This window comes from Hypanus sabinus, chromosome 27, assembly GCF_030144855.1.
Source record: "Hypanus sabinus isolate sHypSab1 chromosome 27, sHypSab1.hap1, whole genome shotgun sequence".
NCBI classification, from domain to species: domain Eukaryota; kingdom Metazoa; phylum Chordata; class Chondrichthyes; order Myliobatiformes; family Dasyatidae; genus Hypanus; species Hypanus sabinus.
The window spans coordinates 40,828,303-40,846,224 of NC_082732.1; the positions used below are offsets into that span (position 1 = coordinate 40,828,303).

Here is a 17,922-nt window from a genome sequence, read left to right on the forward strand (position 1 = left end):
TGAACTGGCAACAATTACCAGCAGTTAACTAGAAAATAGTAATTGGAATTTAACACTGTTATTAAAGCACTTATGAATTATTAATCTCCCAATCCGTGTGGGTCTAATAATAATTTTATTGTTAATTAGATGTCTTCACTGCGCAGTGGTCGTAAAAAACAGACAGCCAGCCCTGATGGTAGAACCTCACCTATCAATGAAGACATCCGGTCCAGCGGCCGTAATTCTCCCAGTGCTGCCAGCACATCCAGTAATGATAGCAAAGCAGACTCTATGAAAAAATCCAGCAAGGTAACATTCTGATGATCATCGTAGTATCGACTATTACACACAGCATTGTTGTACCTATTGAGAAGGCCTGTTTTGAGGTTAAAGTGAGATAGGCTTCAGAATTAACACTGTCATTCTGGGACATAGCAGAAAATATATTGTTCATTTAAGTTATTTTAAAAGCCAAATTTAAAATGAGTCCACTAAAACTCAATGAGGCTGGAATTTATTGGATCAAGATTTCTGGAAAAAGTTGCTGTTGTGACTAATAACATTAGGGTCAATGAATACAGTGAGCGAGGCCTCCCTCGGTCAGGGTCGACTGTGGATGTTGTGTCCTATGCAAGCCAGGCAGTACGATATGGAGAGCAAGCTGTTGCCCATATAGCAAGCTCCCCATCTCCATGCATCTGATGAATCTAAAGGAATGGTAGAGATCAATACAGTTTTGTACCAGCGGCATTACAGGAGTTGCCAGTCAGCATTGAACTCAACATAGGACTGCCTTGGGAACTCCAGCTCCTGATTTTTCTCTCGTGGTTTATTCCCAAAGCCTTCCTCGTGAGTGGGTACAGCCAAAAGGCAACGGAGGTTTGAGATCAGAGTTTTCCTTCTCCTAGATAAGCTGCCAGCCATGGCTGTTAAGCCCCATCTGCCTGAAGCGACTGGTTTTTAGGTGCCAGTAACTGACCTTTGCCCCTTTTCCTGTCAGTCGAAACAGTTCTGCGGGACTTGGTTGTCAGAGGCTATTTGAGGCACATGCCATTGGGAGCATTTAATAAGTAGTGGGAGCATATCCCCCATTAACACCTCTAGCTATGGCGAACTTAAGGAACCAATGAATGCATTAAATGTATTAATATTATTTCATGTGAGGCAGATACATTTCCTCTTTTCATCTTAATATTGGTTGGTCACTTCTGATTGAGTGCTTTTATTTTGTGATAAAGAAGAGGGTAAGCCACAGTTGTTCATCAAACAGTGAAATATTTGCAATTTGATGTACAGTGGTGTTTGTGTTAACAGATTGTGATGGGAAAATATTTTGGTCCTGAAGTGCTTTATCACACCCAGATCACAATCAATACTTACATAGTCAACGGTGAAAAAGCAAATCAATCGATCAATAATTTATTTGTTTAAATTTATTTTAATTATTTTATGTGTTTAAAATTTATTATTTATATGTTTTACTTTATTTATTTGTACTTAAAGAAAAGTTAACCTCCACAACCCTTTGGGGTTCCAAAGTACCCTCTGAGTAAATAAGTTTCTCCTAATCTCACGTATGAATAATCAGTCCCTTTTTCTGAAACTGATCTTGCCAGCAGGAGGAAACTCTTTGTATTCATACACATTTGTCTCTCTCAGAATCTTCTACCAAATCCTCATAGGTCAGTCTACTCATACCTCCACACAAAATGCTGGAGGAACTCAGCAGCTCAGGCAGCATCTATGGAGGGGAACAAATAATTGACGTTTCAGATGATATCGGTGTCATAAATGTTTTTTGATAATAAATTTACTCCTCCTCCTGCTCCGAATCAAGTGCTGTCAAGTAACATGGATAGATTAGCCCAGACAAGTCACAGTCTACTGACACCACAGTACCCTGAATTAAATTTTCCATTAATAATTGCTCACTTACAAAGTATTCATTTTAAAACAAAACTTTTTTATGACCTGTTCTACATATGCTAACACTAACCTTACTGATTTCACACTGCAGAGGTCAAAGGATGATCTGTCATCACCATCAAAGAGCACCAAACGCCAAAGAGAAAAGGTGGCTTCTGATACAGAAGAACCAGAAAGGTTAAATTCAAAGAAATCTAAGACACAGGTGTGTACTTGGCAACAGCGATCACACTATCTAAAGTTGTGGTACAAACCTTGGGTTATTTTCTCTGGAGAGGTGGAGGGTCAGGGGCGATCTGATAGTGGTTTATAAGAACATAAGAGGCATAGACAGACATATTTTATACAGGGTTGAAATGTCTGATACCAAAGTGCATGCATTTAAGATGAGTTCAAAGTATATTTACGATATACAACCTTGAGATGCATCTCCTTGCAGGTAGCCCCAAAACAAAGAAACCCGGTAGAATCCAATAAAAGATGAAGACCATCAGATACCCACTGTGTAGAAAAAAAAATCAAATCGTGCAAACAATAAAAGTAAGCAAGTAACATTCAGAACTGAAGTTCACGAAAGCCAGGCAACACCCATGAAAACAGTCACAGCCAATCTAGGAGCCCATTAGTTGCAGGCCACAGCTTCAGTTTAGCACAGAGACAAGGAAATCTTGCAAGCAGCGAGCTGAACACCGGTCTCCTCCGACCCAGACACCCTGACCTTTTCAATCTGGCCCAGTGCTTTAATCAATCAAACGTCAGCTTGTTCCTCATTCTCGGGCCCAGTCCTGCCTCCTTAATTCTGTCACTTCAAAAGGCTGCACGTTTGCTCCAACAGCCAAACTTTGGCTCGTGCCCTGCTGCTTTGATTCGACCCACACACACCACTCCACAATCGTCTTGCACCTTTGAGACCTCAGTTCACACTGCAAAAATGCCAGGTCGTACAGGCTTTTCAAAAGCTCAACTGCAAAAGGGAAGTTACAGGCTATTGGTTACAGTGATCATTTTTGAGAAAAAGTGTGAGTAATAAAGTTGTGTTTGCTGCCAACAGGTTGCTGCTGTGCTTCACCAGCACCATCTTTAATCGTTTGTTGTTGTTTAGCCATTAAGTTGAGTCCATCTCCTTGTGACCTCATAGACTCCTGCACACCAAGCATTAAACCATTAAAGAGGATAATTTCAGTGAGGGGGAAGTGTTTTACACATTGTGGGTGTCTAGAATGTGCTGCCTGGGGTGGTGGTTGAGCTAGAAACAATAGAGACTTTTGAGAGACATTGAGTTAGGCACATGAAGGTGAGGAAGATGGAAGGATATGGACGTTGTTTAGGCAGAGTAGATTAGTTAGATTGGTCATTCAATTACTAATTTAATTGGCTCAGCACAACATTGTGGGCGGAAGAGCTTTTTCCTGTGCTGTACTGTTGTATGTTCTATGTTAATGCATCCTGATCCTTTGTAAAGTGCAGGACTTGAACATGTTTGCCAAGTTTCAGAAAATGCAACATACTGTTATTCTGGTGTCAAAAGTCAGGAGCAACTTTTGAATCCAAGCATGTTGAACGTATAAGCTGAGCCCCACAAACTTGCGATGCCATTTGCTGATTTGCCTTTTCAAGAAACATTGCAGTTTATTAAACTATAATTTCCATTTGGTTCTATTGTGACCACGTGCCTTTATGAAGAGCAGCAGTTTAATTTGAGGCAACATTTTCCCATCTGAAAGTACACACAAAAAATGTTTGCTTTTTATGTAAAGGAGGTCAAACTTCAAAGAAAATTTATTATCAAGAAGTACGTATATGACACAATATACTTCAGTACTCAAGACTCATCATGTTGCGGGACTATAAAGAAATACAATTGTGTAGAAATGGAAAATTATACATAAACAGATAAGCAACCAATGTGCAAAAAAAGGTATTGTGCACGAATGAAGGACTAAACAATTTAACTAACACTGAGAGCATGAATTGTAGAGTTGGAAAGTGAGTCTGTAGTTTGTGGAACCAGTTCAGAGTTGAGATCAATGAAGTTACCACACTGGTTCAAGAACCTGTTGGTTGTAGGATAATATCAGTTCCTGAACCTGGTGGTGTGGGACCTAAGCCTCCTGTATCTCTTCTCCAATGGTAGTGGCGAGAAGAGTGCATGGCCTGAATGGTGGGGGACCTTGATGATAGACTTGTGGCTGCGCCCTTGTAGATGTGCTCACTGGTGGGAAGGCTTTGCCTACAATGGAGTGCAAGTTGGGCAATGGGGACCATTTTATCCTAATTTCCTACAATAAATATGACAAGAATAACCATAAAGTGGATATTCATGTGATCGTGGGTTAATTGCTTAAATTCATTAGGCATAGAAAGAAATTTATTGGGAACGGTTCTGACAGCCCCAGTCGGGAGTAACAGTTCTGTGAAAGAGCCATACCTTATAACAAGTTACAGGGTTTTTTTGCAGACTGTAATGTTGTAGCCTTTTGAATTGTATTTTCTAATTTTGAATTATCATTGAATTGAAGCTCTGGTGATTCAGTATGATGATTACATCCTCCTGGGAATAATACACCTGGTTTTAAATTTTAGAACTAAAGTTGTTGATTTTCTAAAATCTGTAAGGTATGGAGCAACCTTGCAATAACTGATGCACTCTTTAAACTTGGATGGTGAAAATGGAAGACAATTATAATGGAGTCACCTCTAGGGTTAGCAGAAACTACTGGGTTTATCTCACAATGGATTTTGTAAAGCCTGTATAAACAGGAGCTTTACTTACATTGGTAATTACCAAAAAATGTATTAAGATTTACAATGTTGAAAATGATCAGAAGGATGTATACTGTGAATGCCCACAAGAAAATAAATCTCAAGGTAGTATATGGTGAGATATATATAATTTGATAATAAACTTACTTTGAACTTTGAAATCTCAATTGATGCAGTTGGAAAAAAAAACAATTCAAACCCAGAAAAAAGGACTGGGGGCAATGAGCGTAATTTTCCCTGTGAATTGTCATTTTAAGCTTAAAATGTAGCTTTAAATGTCAATATTCTAATATACCAGTTTAAATTTTAACATTTCAAAAAAAGAACAATTTGAGCTTGCTTAGGGTGATGGGAGGGATCGGTGCTGTCTGGGCATTAATATCTTTGTACACATTAAGTGGTGGTGTTCTGAGCCACGTCCAGGAAGTGAGGATGCTCAGGGTTCTGAGCACTGATGTGTTCGCATTGCCCATAGGGAGACAGCTCTTGGGAAATCTGAGCCCTGACTTCCCCACAGTGTTCAGGGGGGAATCTGAGCCCTCTGGTCCGAGTGCTCCGAAATCAGAGATGTGGCTTGGTGGCGAGGTGGAGGCCAAAGACCAAATTGCTGTTGAAATAAGATTTCCAGCAGCATTGCTGAAACAGACCACCATGTCTTATGGTCTTATAAGTGTGCATGGTAAATCGCAGTGATTCAGAATCATTCAATACAAAGGGAAAAGATGTTTCAAGAAATTCAAATTAACAGATTGGTGGAGATTATCGTAAAATTAGGTTTAAATAAAACTGTTTCTGTGTCTTTTGTTTGTTACATTGTCATGCTGGTTTCAGTGTTATAGCATTGAGACAGTGGAAAAAAAGCTTTTTTTTCCCATTGTAAACTCTCCATTATTTTTTCCATTGTAAGCACTCCAGTTGAATTTTAAGTCTGCAGTAAAATCTCTCATGGTTTAGAATAGGAGAGACAAATTAGTTTGTGTGCTGCAGAATCCTTGCAGAGCTTTGTACAACAACCCTGCTGAAACCACTGTTTTTATATAGAGGGAGTATTCTCTTTCCTTGATGTGGGGGGAGGGGGAGTGGAGTCAGTGGAACTGACAAATTACTTGAATTTGTTATGACACGAACACCTCATCATTATGTGTGAACTTAACATCTTAATTATGCAGTGATTTATGTATATCAGATGGAGGCTTATAAAGCAGTTGGCCCTTTGAATTAGTACATAGGTAGGAAAGGCTCAGAGCAGCGGTCCCAACCTTTTTTATGTCATGGATCCCAGGTTGGAAACCCTTGGTTGAGAGGGATATAGGCCAAATGTGGAAAATGGGACTACCTTGTATGGGTGCCTTGTTCAGTATGGATGCGTTGCGCTGAAGTTGACCAAACTAATATTACCATGCCATGGTAGTGTCGCAGTGAGTGGCACTATTACAGTTCGAGGTTCAATTGCACCCCCATCTGTAAGGAGTTTATATGTGTGAATGCAAGGGTGCTCCAGTATCCTCCCTCAGTCCAAAGACAAAATGGCAGAAGGTTGATAGAGCATTGTAAACTTTCCTGTGTTTAGGCTACATGTTAAATAGGGGGGTTGCTGGGCAGTTTAGCTTGTTGGGCTGGAAGAGTCTGTTGCATGCTGTATCTCTAAATAAATAAATACAAGTTGATAATACATAATATTGTTTTAAAAATCAAAACAGGAGATCAGCAGGCCGAATTCGCCGTCAGAAGGAGAGAGTTCTGACAGTCGCAGTGTGAATGATGAAGGAAGCAGTGATCCAAAAGATATTGACCAGGACAATCGCAGTACATCACCAAGTATCCCGAGCCCAAGGGACAATGAGAGTGATTCTGATTCCTCAGCACAACAGCAGGTGTTGCAGTCTCAGCCCCCAGTACATCAGAGTCCGTGCACCTCTCTGCCGCTGGAACCACCGCCCATGCCCCCGCCACCTTCTTCCTGTGCGGTGTCCATTCCGCAGACCTTGTCTCCAGTTCCGCAGCCTCGCAGTCAGACACCGCCTCATTCCCTGATGCAGCCCGCACCACAGCTCCACCCCCAGAGGCTCGCGTCGCCGCATCCGCCAGTCCAGCAGCCGCTGCAGCCCCTCCCGCCGTCGCAGGCCCAGCCCCATGCACAGGTGCAGCCACTGCCTCACCCTTTGCCGCCTCCTGCCCATGTGCAGCACCAGCTGCAGGGGCCACCCTTCACCATCAACCCCCCGCCTCAGCTCCCTCAGTCTTCTTCGCAAGCGTCTGCCGCCGTGCACCCACAGTCGCACGGTCCGATGCCGGTCCAAGCTCAGCCTTCGTCTACCCAGACACCGTCACAGGCACAGCCTCCGAGGGAGCAACCTCTGCCACCGGCTCCTGTGTCCATGCCCCACATCAAGCCACCACCCACCACACCAATCACTCCCATTTCCAACCCCCCATCACACAAACCCCCTCCCCATCTCGCAGGCCATCCTCCTTTCCCGCAAATGCCATCAAACCTCCCACCTCCTCCTGCCTTAAAGCCGCTGAGCTCCCTTTCCACTCATCATACCCCCTCTGTTCATCCCCCTCCATTACAGCTAATGCCTCAAACGCAGCAAATTCAGCCCCCTCCTGCACAACCTCCCGTATTAACCCAAGCCCAGAACCTCCCGGCAAATGCGGCTCACCCCCAACCAGTGCCCCACCAGGTCTCTTCCCAGCCTCCGTATGCCCAGCATTCTTTCATCCCATCGGGTGCCCCTAACATCACATCTTCGTCGGCCACCCCCACTTCCAGCGTGGCCCCCATCTCTACCATCCAGCCCACGGCGTCAATTGTCACATCCATGTGCTCCACCGGGAACGTGGTGAGCACTGCTCCTGCCACCATGACGAGCATTCAGATTAAAGAGGAAATCCAGGATGAGGCCGAGGATGCAGATAGCCCACCACCATCTCCCAGCAGAAGCCCATCTCCGGAACCAACCATCGTCAGCACACCGAGCCATGCCAGTCAATCTGCCAGGTAAAGTTTCCTTTTTGAATTCAGTAGTGGTGGTTATTTTAGAAAATATGTCCCAGTGACATCTATCTTCTTTGTTTATGTATGCCTTTGACCAGCCTTTTTCAACCTTTCTTGCCCTGGAAATAATTTTCAGGTCTCAGGAACCCTTGCATAAAAATTATTATATCTAGAGCTCAAAGTACCTTAATGTGATCTGTAAGCAATCCAAAAATAATTGTCAATTGAGTAGAGAATAAATTTTTAGTCAACCCCATATTGGAAAAAAATTCAGATAGTTAAGCTTAGCTTACCATTCTTGAAATTATTCTTTCTTTCTCTTTCAAAATTTTAAAAACTCGAAGACTAGCGTAAGTCACCATTTCTCGCAGAACACCTTAGTGACCTCTCACAGAACCCTGGTTGAGTAACCCTGCCCTAGATCATAGGAGCAGAATTAGTCTATTTGGCCCATTGAGTCTGGTCTGCCTTTCAATCATGGCTGATTTCTTTCAATGGCTCAGTGGTTCCACTTAATATCAGAGAATGTATACAATATACAACTCTGTTCTCTCTCTTTCTCCCTGTAATCCTCAACCTCAACCCTATTTTCTTGCCGTATTCTCAATACCTTTGGCGCCCTTACTAATGCAATAACCATCAACCTTGTCTTCAAATATTCCCAATAACTTGGCCTCCACCACTGTCTGTGGCAATGAATTCCACCCTCTAGCTAAAGAAATTCCTCCTAATCTCTGTTGAAAATGGACATCCCTCTATTCTGAGTCTGTGCCTTCTGGTCCTAGACTTTCCTACTATAGGAAACATTCTCTCTGCATCCACTCTATCTAGTTTTAAAAGAACATCTCTTTATTCTGAGGCCGTGCCCTCTGGTCATAGACTCACCCACTTGTAAGAAACATCCACTCCATGTCCACTCTATCCTGGCCTTCCAATATTCTGTATGTTTCTTTGAGATCCCCTGCATCATTCTGATCTCCATTGAGTACAGGCTCAGAGACATCAAACACACCTTGTACAATTATTCATAGGAAAACAAGTTGCCTTTTGAAAACTCTATTATTAGCTTTGAGCAGCACATAAATGCTGGAGGAGGACAGCATTTCAGGAGAAGAGGGGAGCCAGAGTGGGGATTGGAAAAAGAGAGTAAGGGAAAGGTTTAAATGACCAGAGGTTGGAGAAATTGATGCTCATGTTGGAGGTTGGAAGCTACCCAGGTGGAAGAAGAGGTGTTGCTCCTCCACCCTGAGAGTGGCCTCATCACGGCTGTAGAGGAGGCATGGACCTCTTCTCTCTTCTTCCATTCCCCTCTTTAGTTCCCCCTCACCTCTCCTCTTCTCCTCACCTGCTTATCACCACCTCCTGGTTGCCCCTCTTCATTCCCTTCCTCCCGTGGTTCATTCTCTCCTATCAGATTCCTTTTACTTGAGTTATTTTCCTTTTCCACCTATTACCTCCCAGCTTCTTACTTCCTCTTCCACCTACCTGGTTTCACCTATTACCTTTTAGCCTTGTCCTCCTTCCCCTCCACCTACCACCCACCTTCTTATTCTGAGTTCTAATTCTTGCTCTAGCATCAGCAGAATCTCTTGTGTTTAACATAGGTTTTTTTCCTTCATAGAAAAGAATAAATATTTTATCATGGTTAAAAAATTTTAAGGTTTTGCTTTATTGATGTTTCCACTTTATGCTTTATTTCAGGTTCATCAAATATTTGGATCGTGGCTACAACTCATGTGCACGAACAGATCTGTACTTTGTACCATTGCAAGGCTCGAAACTGGCCAAGAAACGGGAAGAAGTGATGGAAAAGGCCAGGCGAGAAGCAGAGCAGAAGGCCAAAGAAGAGAAGGAGAAGGAAAAGGAGAAAGAAAAAGAAAGGGAAAGAGAACGGGAACGTGAGAGGGAAGCTGAGCGAGCAGCGGTAGGTGAACATTGATGGAATGGCTGACTGGTACTTAGCAATGCCTGTAAATGTTAGGTAGTTACAAATCACTCCACTTCATTTGCTACAGTTGCTCATTAATGCAAATATCTAATCAATCATGTAGTAGCAACTCAATGCATAAAAGGATGCAGACATGGTCAAGAGATTCAGTTGTTGTTCAGACCAAACATTGGGAAGAAATGTGATGTAAGTGACTTTGACCAGCTAACCAAGGTGGTTTGAGTATCTCAGGAGTTGCTGACCATCTGGAAATTTCACATATCACAGTCACTCGAATTTACAGAGAATAGTGTAAAAAGCGAAAAAAAACAACCAGTGAGGATCAGTTCTGTGGACAGAAATGCTTTGTTAATGAGAAAGGTCGCACTGGTTCAAGAAGGTGTCAGTAACTCAAATGACTGTGTTACAACAGTGGTGTGCAGAAGAGCATCTCTGAATGCACAACACATTGAAGTGGATGGGCTACAGCAGCGGAAAACCACACTGGGTTCCACTGTTGTACCTACTAAAGTGGCCACTGAGTGAATAAGGTAGTTACTAATAAATCCAGTAGGGAATCAAAGAGAAAACACTTTCCTAGAGAGTGATTGAATTATTGAGCTTATTACCTTAGGGAGAAGTTGAGGTAAACAGGTTAAATGTATTAAAGCAGAAGCTAGATAAACTCACAAGGGAGGAAAGAAATAGGAACACTGAAGCAGTTGGTTAACAAACAGAAGTAGTCCTCCCTGCCGAGAGTGGTTCAGCCATTCGGTTCTTGAATCAACCAGTACAGCACTAATTACTATCTCAGTATAGTGATTTTCACTACAACAGGCTTGGTCCTTTTTTAAATTTTTTTTTATTTATTGAGATACGGTGTGGAATAGGTCCTTACGGCCCTTCGAGCCATGCCACACAGCAATCCACGATTTAACCCTAGCTTAATCATGGGACAATTTACAATGACCAATTAGCCTACTAACCAGTACGTTTTTGCAATGTGGGAGGAAACACACGCAGTCACAGGGAGAGCAAGCCAGGCTTGGATCTGTCCATAGATTTGTTGGTGAACTTCCTATAGGTACTGGGGTGTTCTGTCAACAGCAAGCACACTCTACCTCCTACAAATCCACAAACCCGCTTGTCCAGGTAGACCCATTGTTTCAACTTGTTCCTACCCCACTGAATTCATATCTGCATACCTGAACTCTGTTTTATCCCCCCTAGTTCAGTTCCTCCCTATCTACGTCCGTGACACTTCACACACTCTGGATCTTTTCAATGGTTTCAGGTTCCCTGGTCCCCATCATCTTATTTTTACTATGGATGCCCAGTTGCTAGACACCTCCATCCCCACGAGGAAGGCCTCAAAGCTCTCCGTTGGTTTGCTGGACACCAGACCTAACCAGTTCCCGTCCACCACCACTCTCCTCTGTCTAGCAGAATTTGTCTTTGTTCTCAATAGTTACTCCATTGACTCCTCCCACTTCCTTTAAACAAAAGTTATAGCCATGGGCACTCAAGTGGGTCCCAGCTATGCCTGCTTGTTTGTTAGCTACATGGAACAGTATATGTTCCAAGCCTACCCTGGTGACCGTCCTGCACTTTTCCAATGCTACACTGATGACTGCATTAGTGCCGCTTCCTGCACGCATGCTGAACTCATCGACTTAAATCATTGTCTCCAACTTCCGCCCTGCCCTCAAATTTATCTGATCCATTTCTGATATCTCCCTCCACTTTCTTGATCTCACTGGCTCTATCTCCTACAGACTCTCACAATTACCTGGTCTATACCTCTTCCCACCCTGTAACTTGTAAAAATGCCCTTCTCTCAATTCCTCCATCTTCACTGCATCAAGTCTTAGGATAAGGCTTTTCATTCCAGTATGAAGGAGATGACCTTTTTCAAAGGAAGAGGCTTCCCTTCCTCCACCATCAATGCTGCCCTCAACTGCATGTCTTCCATTTCACGCACATTTGCTCTTACCCCATCCTCCTGCCACCCTACCAGAGATAGGGTTCCACCCTCCACACCACCAGCCTCTGGGTCCAGCAGATAATTCTCCAAAACTTTCGCTATTTCCAATGGGATATCACCTCCAAGCACATCTTTCCCTCCTCCCACCCCCCCCCCCCCACTTACTGCTTTTTGCAGGGATCGCTCCCTACATGACCCCCTTGTCCATTCAGCCCACCCTACTGATCTCCCTCCTGGCACTTATCCTTGCAAGCAGAGCAAGTGCTACAACTGCCTGTACACTACCTTCTTCACTACCATTCAGGGCCATAAGCAGTCCTGCCAAGTGAGGTGGCATTTTACCTGTGAGTCTGTTGGGATCATCTACTTTGTCCAGTACTCCCAGTTTGGCCTCCTGTATATTGGTGACCCAACGTAGATTGGGAGACTGCTTCACCAAGCACCTATGCTCTGTCTGCCAGAAAAAGCACGATCTCTCAGTGGCACCCATTTTAATTCCACTTTCTATTCACATTCTAATATGTCCATCCATGACCTCCTCCATTGTCATGATGAGGCCACACTTGGGTTGGAAGAACAACACCTTATATTCTGTTTGGGTAGCCTCCAGCCTGATGGCATGATCATTGATTTCTCAAACTTCTAATAGTGCCCCCACCTTCCCTCTCCTTCACCATTTCCCACCCCCTTTACCCTCTCTCACCTTATCTCCTTGCCCACCTATTGCCTCCCTCTGGTGTTCATCCCTCCCTCTTCAGCTTTCACCCATCACCTTGTGTTTCTCTCTCTCCTCCCCCCCCCCCACCCTTAAAATCTACTCCTTAGCATTTTTTTTATCCAGTCCAGCTGAAGGGTTTCGACTAAAACGTGGATTATACTCTCCTTCTATTGTTGCTGCCTGGCCTGTTAAGTTCCTACAGCATTTTGTGTGTGTTGCTTCTCCAGTCCATTGCTGGAAGTGAGGAGTGAGTCATTGAGAGCACAATCACGAATTTCTGCCAAAACCACCCTGGCAGAGGTCCAGCAACAGCTGTCCATCCTGCCCATTTCCTTGGGAAATGTTTGGCAGACTTATTTAATGGGAAAAAAAGAGAAATTATAATTTTAAAAAGGCAGAAATGACTAACTATTCCCAGTAGCTACCCTGATATTGATTTCATCTACCCCCAGCTCATTTTGCCAGTTAGAAAATTTGGGATTTAGTAGTCATGATATTTTATATCCTGACCTATTTATTGATGAAGAAAGTAGTTGGAAATGATTAGGTTCACTTTCTACTCCAGTATAGTTCTTGGGTTTTCAAAACTTAATGGATAACAGCTGTAATGTAGTCTAAAATAGAAATGCAGAAGTTGTGTTTTTTATACAGGATGTTAAAATATGTAGCATTCTTTGCCAAAAGATTTAAAAAAATTAAAGGTTACCAGGGAAGAATAACTTAGCTATTGCAATAAGATTGGTGAAAGTGGTCAATTCTGTAAAAATCAGCAGGTCAAACAGCATCGATGGAAATGGCATGTGCAAAATGCTGGAGAAATTCAGGTCAGACAGCTTCTATGGAAATGAATAAACAGTCAATGTTTCAGGCCAAGAGCCTTCTTCAGGACTGAATGAACCTGCTGAGTTCCTACATTTTGTGTGTGTTGCTTTGGATTTCCAGCATCTGCAGAATTAATCATGATTGTGGAAATGAGTAGTCCTGATGAAGGGTCTCGGCCTGAAACATTGATAGTTTATTCATTTTCACAGGTGCTGCCTGACCTGCTGAGTTCCTCCAGCATTGTGTATGTGTTGCTGTGGATTTTCAGAATCCACAGAATCTATAGTGTTTATAATTCTTTAAAAAATCCATCTTTTCAATATCTTTCTTCAAAACCATGATCACATCCTTTCTATATTCACTGCTCCTTACATTTGGTTATAATTTTCTTAATTTACAAAAATGCATGATGCAAATGTCAGTGATAATAAACCTGATTCTGATTCTGACACTGCCCAGAATGAACCTGAGTAAGAGAACGTAGAAGCAGGCTCTTCAGACCAACTTGCACATGCATGATAGAAAAATGACGGGCTATATAGGAGGAAGGGTTAGATTAGAGTAGGTTAAAAGGCTGGCACAACATAGTGGGCCGAAAGGCCTGTACTGTGCTGTAATAATCTAGATTCTGTGTTCTTTAATGAAAAGAGCAAAACAATAAGTTACCAAATACATCATAGACAGAAATAGAGTTGATAGATTATGTTACCTGTAAACTATTAGATTATCCTGTGGTCATCTTCTTGCAGAGTGTAAGAAAATGGATCTCAGATCAGAGTCAGAATCAGATTTAATATCACCAGCATATGTCATGAAACTTGGTTGTCTGCAGCAACAGCATGATGCAATACATAATAATAGAGAGAAATAAAACTGAATTACAGTAAATATATATAAAATAGTTAAATAAGTAGTGCAAAAATAAAAATTTTAAGAAGTAGTGAGGTAGTGTTCATGGGTTCAATGTTCATTCATAAATCGGATGGCAGAGGGGAAAGAAGCTGTTCCTGAATCATTCTTTGAACATTGATTGTATTAAATCTCGAGAATTCTCTGTTCTAGAGGTTAGGTCATTGGAAGTATTTGAAAAGAAGATAGACACATTTTCCATAGAATTGAGTGTTATGTGGAACCTCGACAGAAGAGCGGTTAAGACGGAGTCCAGATTATTCATGGTGACGTTGAACTGTAGGATACACTATAAGAGTGGAGTTTCCTATTCCTGTTCTGTGTTTTTATCATGATGATTTGTTGTTTTTAGCATTAGGTATTTTTGTTCCCTTTTCTCAGATTTTCATTTTCTATAATTTATCTATTTCCTTTCACAGAAGGCATCCAGCTCTTCCCATGAGGGACGTATGTCAGAATCCCAGCTTGTTGGCCCCACACACTTACGACCTTCATTTGAGCCGCCACCAACAACGATTGCAGCCGTTCCTCCTTACATTGGGCCGGACACTCCGGCACTAAGGACTCTCAGTGAATATGCAAGGCCACACGTCATGTCTCCAACCAACCGCAACCACCCATTCTTCGTCCCACTGAATGCATCAGATCCAATCCTGGCTTACCACATGCCCAGCCTCTACAGTGCCGACCATGGGATGAGGGAGAGAGAACTCCGCGAGAGAGAGATTCGAGAGAGAGAGATTCGTGAACGGGAATTCCGAGAACGGATGAAACCAGGCTTTGAGGTCAAGCCACCTGAACTGGAAGGCCTACATCCAACGGCTAATCCTATGGATCCATTTGCCAGGCATGGCGGATTAACAATCCAGCCAGCAACAGGAGCACACCCATTCCCCCCCTTCCACCATGGATTGAATCCACTAGAGAGAGAGAGACTCGCCCTCGCAGGCCCCCAGCTGCGGCCTGAGATGTCCTATGCTGATAGACTGGCTGCGGAAAGAATACACGCAGAACGCATGGCATCACTTGCAAATGACCCACTTACGAGACTACAGATGTTCAATGTGACGCCACATCACCATCAGCATTCACACATACATTCACACTTACACCTACATCAACAAGATCCACTACATCAAGGTGAGTGGATTAGATTCGGATTATAAATAACTAAAGCGATGCTTAGCCATATGCCAACCTGCCTTGTGTTTATCTAAGTGCTAAAGCGTGCAGAATGTGAAAATGATTCTTGCTGAGTGATTGCGCCGAGGATGTGTTTGATCCCACAACTTCAGTACTATGGCTTTATGACACTACTCACAAATTCAGGCCTCATTGTGGAACCAGTGAAAGGTCTTGACCTGAGACATCGACTGTTTATTTTCCTCCATAGACGCTGCCTGACTTACTGAGTTTCCTCCAGCATTTTGTGTGTGTTCTACATTCTTATTGTTGGGTAGTGGTAGAATTTCTGCTTTGGTAGTTAAAAACTATGCTGGCATCTTTTACATAATCAAAACTGGAAAATCTTCCACAATAAGGCATTGTAAAAGGATGCAATTAGCGGTTTCTTGCTCGTTCCTTCATTATTTTTAAGTAGTTATTTGATCCATTTTAAAAAATTAAAACTGCTCAAACTGTACAGAGGCATCAGTAAATAATGGCCACACCCACTTCCCAACTCTTAGTTACCTGGCTTAAAATAACTAAAAATCTAAAAGAATAAAAAGCAGTATCACACCATTTATTATTTTTATTATGGTACATTAATTGACTTCCTAGTTTTCTGTTTTTTTTAAAAAAAAGAAATATGCCAGCTATTGACAGTGCATTTAAAACAATAGAAAGATTACAGTTGAAGAGTGTTTGTTAACTCATTGTTGCTACCTTCTGATTGTAGACCTGGGAACATAGGTGGGATCCGATCACAATCAGAAACAGGTTTATTATCACTGATGTACGTCGTGAAATCTGTTGTTTTGCACAGTAGTACAGTGCAATACATAAAATATATAATAAATTACAATAAGAAATACATTTAAAAAGTAAACATAAGTAGGGCAAAAAGAGAGCAAAACTGGTGTGATTATGTCCATGGGTTCATTGTCCATTCAGAAATTTGATAGCTGACAGGAAGAAGCTGTTCCTAAACTGTTGAGTGTGTGTCTTCAGGCTCATATACCTCCACTTTGTGGACAGTACTGAGAAGCGGGGATGTCCTAGGTGTTGGTGGTCATTAATGATGGACACCGACTTTTTGAGGCATCAGCTTTTGAAGGTGTCCTTGATGGTAGGGAGGCTGGTGCCCATGATGGGGCTGGCTGAGTCTCCAACCTTCTGTAGGTTGTTCCAGCCATTTGCAGTGGTCCCTCTATACCAGGCAGCAATAAAGCCTTGTTGAATCTGGAATCAGTTTAAGAGATTACATAATTTTGCCATACTGGACTTGTAGATTAAAGTTTCCTGATCTTCCACATTTGTTTAGCCAGTTCTGACAATTAAAATGTGGATGTCACCACCAGTAAAAACAACGGTGAAATAACATTTCTAAAGTTACATCAGAATGAGGTTTAAAAGACTTCTTTCATTCATTGAACATGGAAAATTATAGCACTTACAGGCCTTTTGGCCCATAATAGTTTCAACCTTTTAAACTATGCTGAGATCACTAACCCTTCCCTCCTACATAGCCCTTCATTTTTCTAACATCTATGTGCCTATTTAAGATATTCTTAAATGCCTCTAATGTATCTGCCTCTACCACCACCCAAAGCAGGGCATTCCATGTACCCACCACTCTGTGTAGAGAATTTAAGGCTGACGTTCCCTCCAATCATCTTTAAATTATGCCTGCTTGAATTAGCAATTTCCACCCTGTGAGAAGTCCTTGTCTATCCACTCTATCTATGCCTCTCAGTGTCTTGTACACTTCTGTCAAGTAATTTCTCATCCTCCTTCACTCCAAAGAGAAGAGCACCAGCTCACTCAGCCTTTCCTCATAAGAAGTCCTGTCTAGTCCAGACAGCATCCTGGTAAATCTCTGCATCCTCTCTAAAACTTCCATAACCTTCCTATAATGAGGCAACTTAATCATCATGATATTCATTATGTAATGGTGCATCATTGAATGATGTGATTAAGGTTGTATAACTAACCCTTCGTTAGTGTTCGTCATGGCTAATCAATTTCAGTGCAAATGCAAGAGTTCATTTTCATCAATGTTTTGATAATCTTCAGAATTTGAACAATGAATATAATAAATTCTTTGTTTTTTCCTAATTAAAATGTGTGATGATAAGTTTACTGTATAGATGAAGGGCAATTATTCTTGAATATTATAAATACAATAGAGAGCTAATTTTCAATTAGGGAGAGAAGTGTATGCATTTTGAGACAGCAGTATTAATTTTCAGAAAATGTGGAGATATAAAATGCTAATACTGTATCTGGAATAGTAAATATTTTCTGGTAGAGTTACTTTCAGTGTTTTCAGTGAGCATTATCAGTGGTCAAAATTATTAGCATGCTTTACGAGCTGAAACACTTAGTACTGTGTTTCCCAAGCAACTTGCATTAGCCACCATTTAGCATGGAATTTAACTAAAATTGTATTGTGTTTAAAACAAAAACCTGAGCTGCAGTATTTGGTCATACTTTTTTTAACGTGTATAAGTACATGGTTAATATAATTAGGATGAGGAATAAAACTGCTCATTTCTCAGAAGATGTTTGTGTGTTGAGAGTTCACATTCTCGACTCCCACTTAGAGAAATTGCTTAGCTAACAGTTGTGGAACGTGGGAGGGAATCTCAAGAAGGCACACTCAACACCGTGAGGTAAGTGTCTTGGTACATTAGAAATTCAGAGTTTTTTCCCCACCATTAATGAAT

The 17,922-nt window shown here is 42.0% G+C and overlaps 1 protein-coding gene across 4 annotated transcripts in view; it reads left to right on the plus strand.

Moving 5' to 3' along the window:
* The window catches only part of rerea (arginine-glutamic acid dipeptide (RE) repeats a), a 619,674-nt gene that overhangs the window by 578,652 nt on the left and 23,100 nt on the right, over positions 1 to 17,922 (plus strand). For all 4 annotated transcript variants that reach the window (XM_059952295.1, XM_059952297.1, XM_059952298.1 and 1 more), the window contains 5 exons: positions 130 to 291; positions 2,000 to 2,113; positions 6,372 to 7,675; positions 9,374 to 9,596; positions 14,452 to 15,172. In XM_059952295.1, coding sequence (XP_059808278.1) covers positions 130 to 291; positions 2,000 to 2,113; positions 6,372 to 7,675; positions 9,374 to 9,596; positions 14,452 to 15,172 — 2,524 coding nt within the window. The remainder of the gene's footprint in view (positions 1 to 129; positions 292 to 1,999; positions 2,114 to 6,371; positions 7,676 to 9,373; positions 9,597 to 14,451; positions 15,173 to 17,922) is intronic.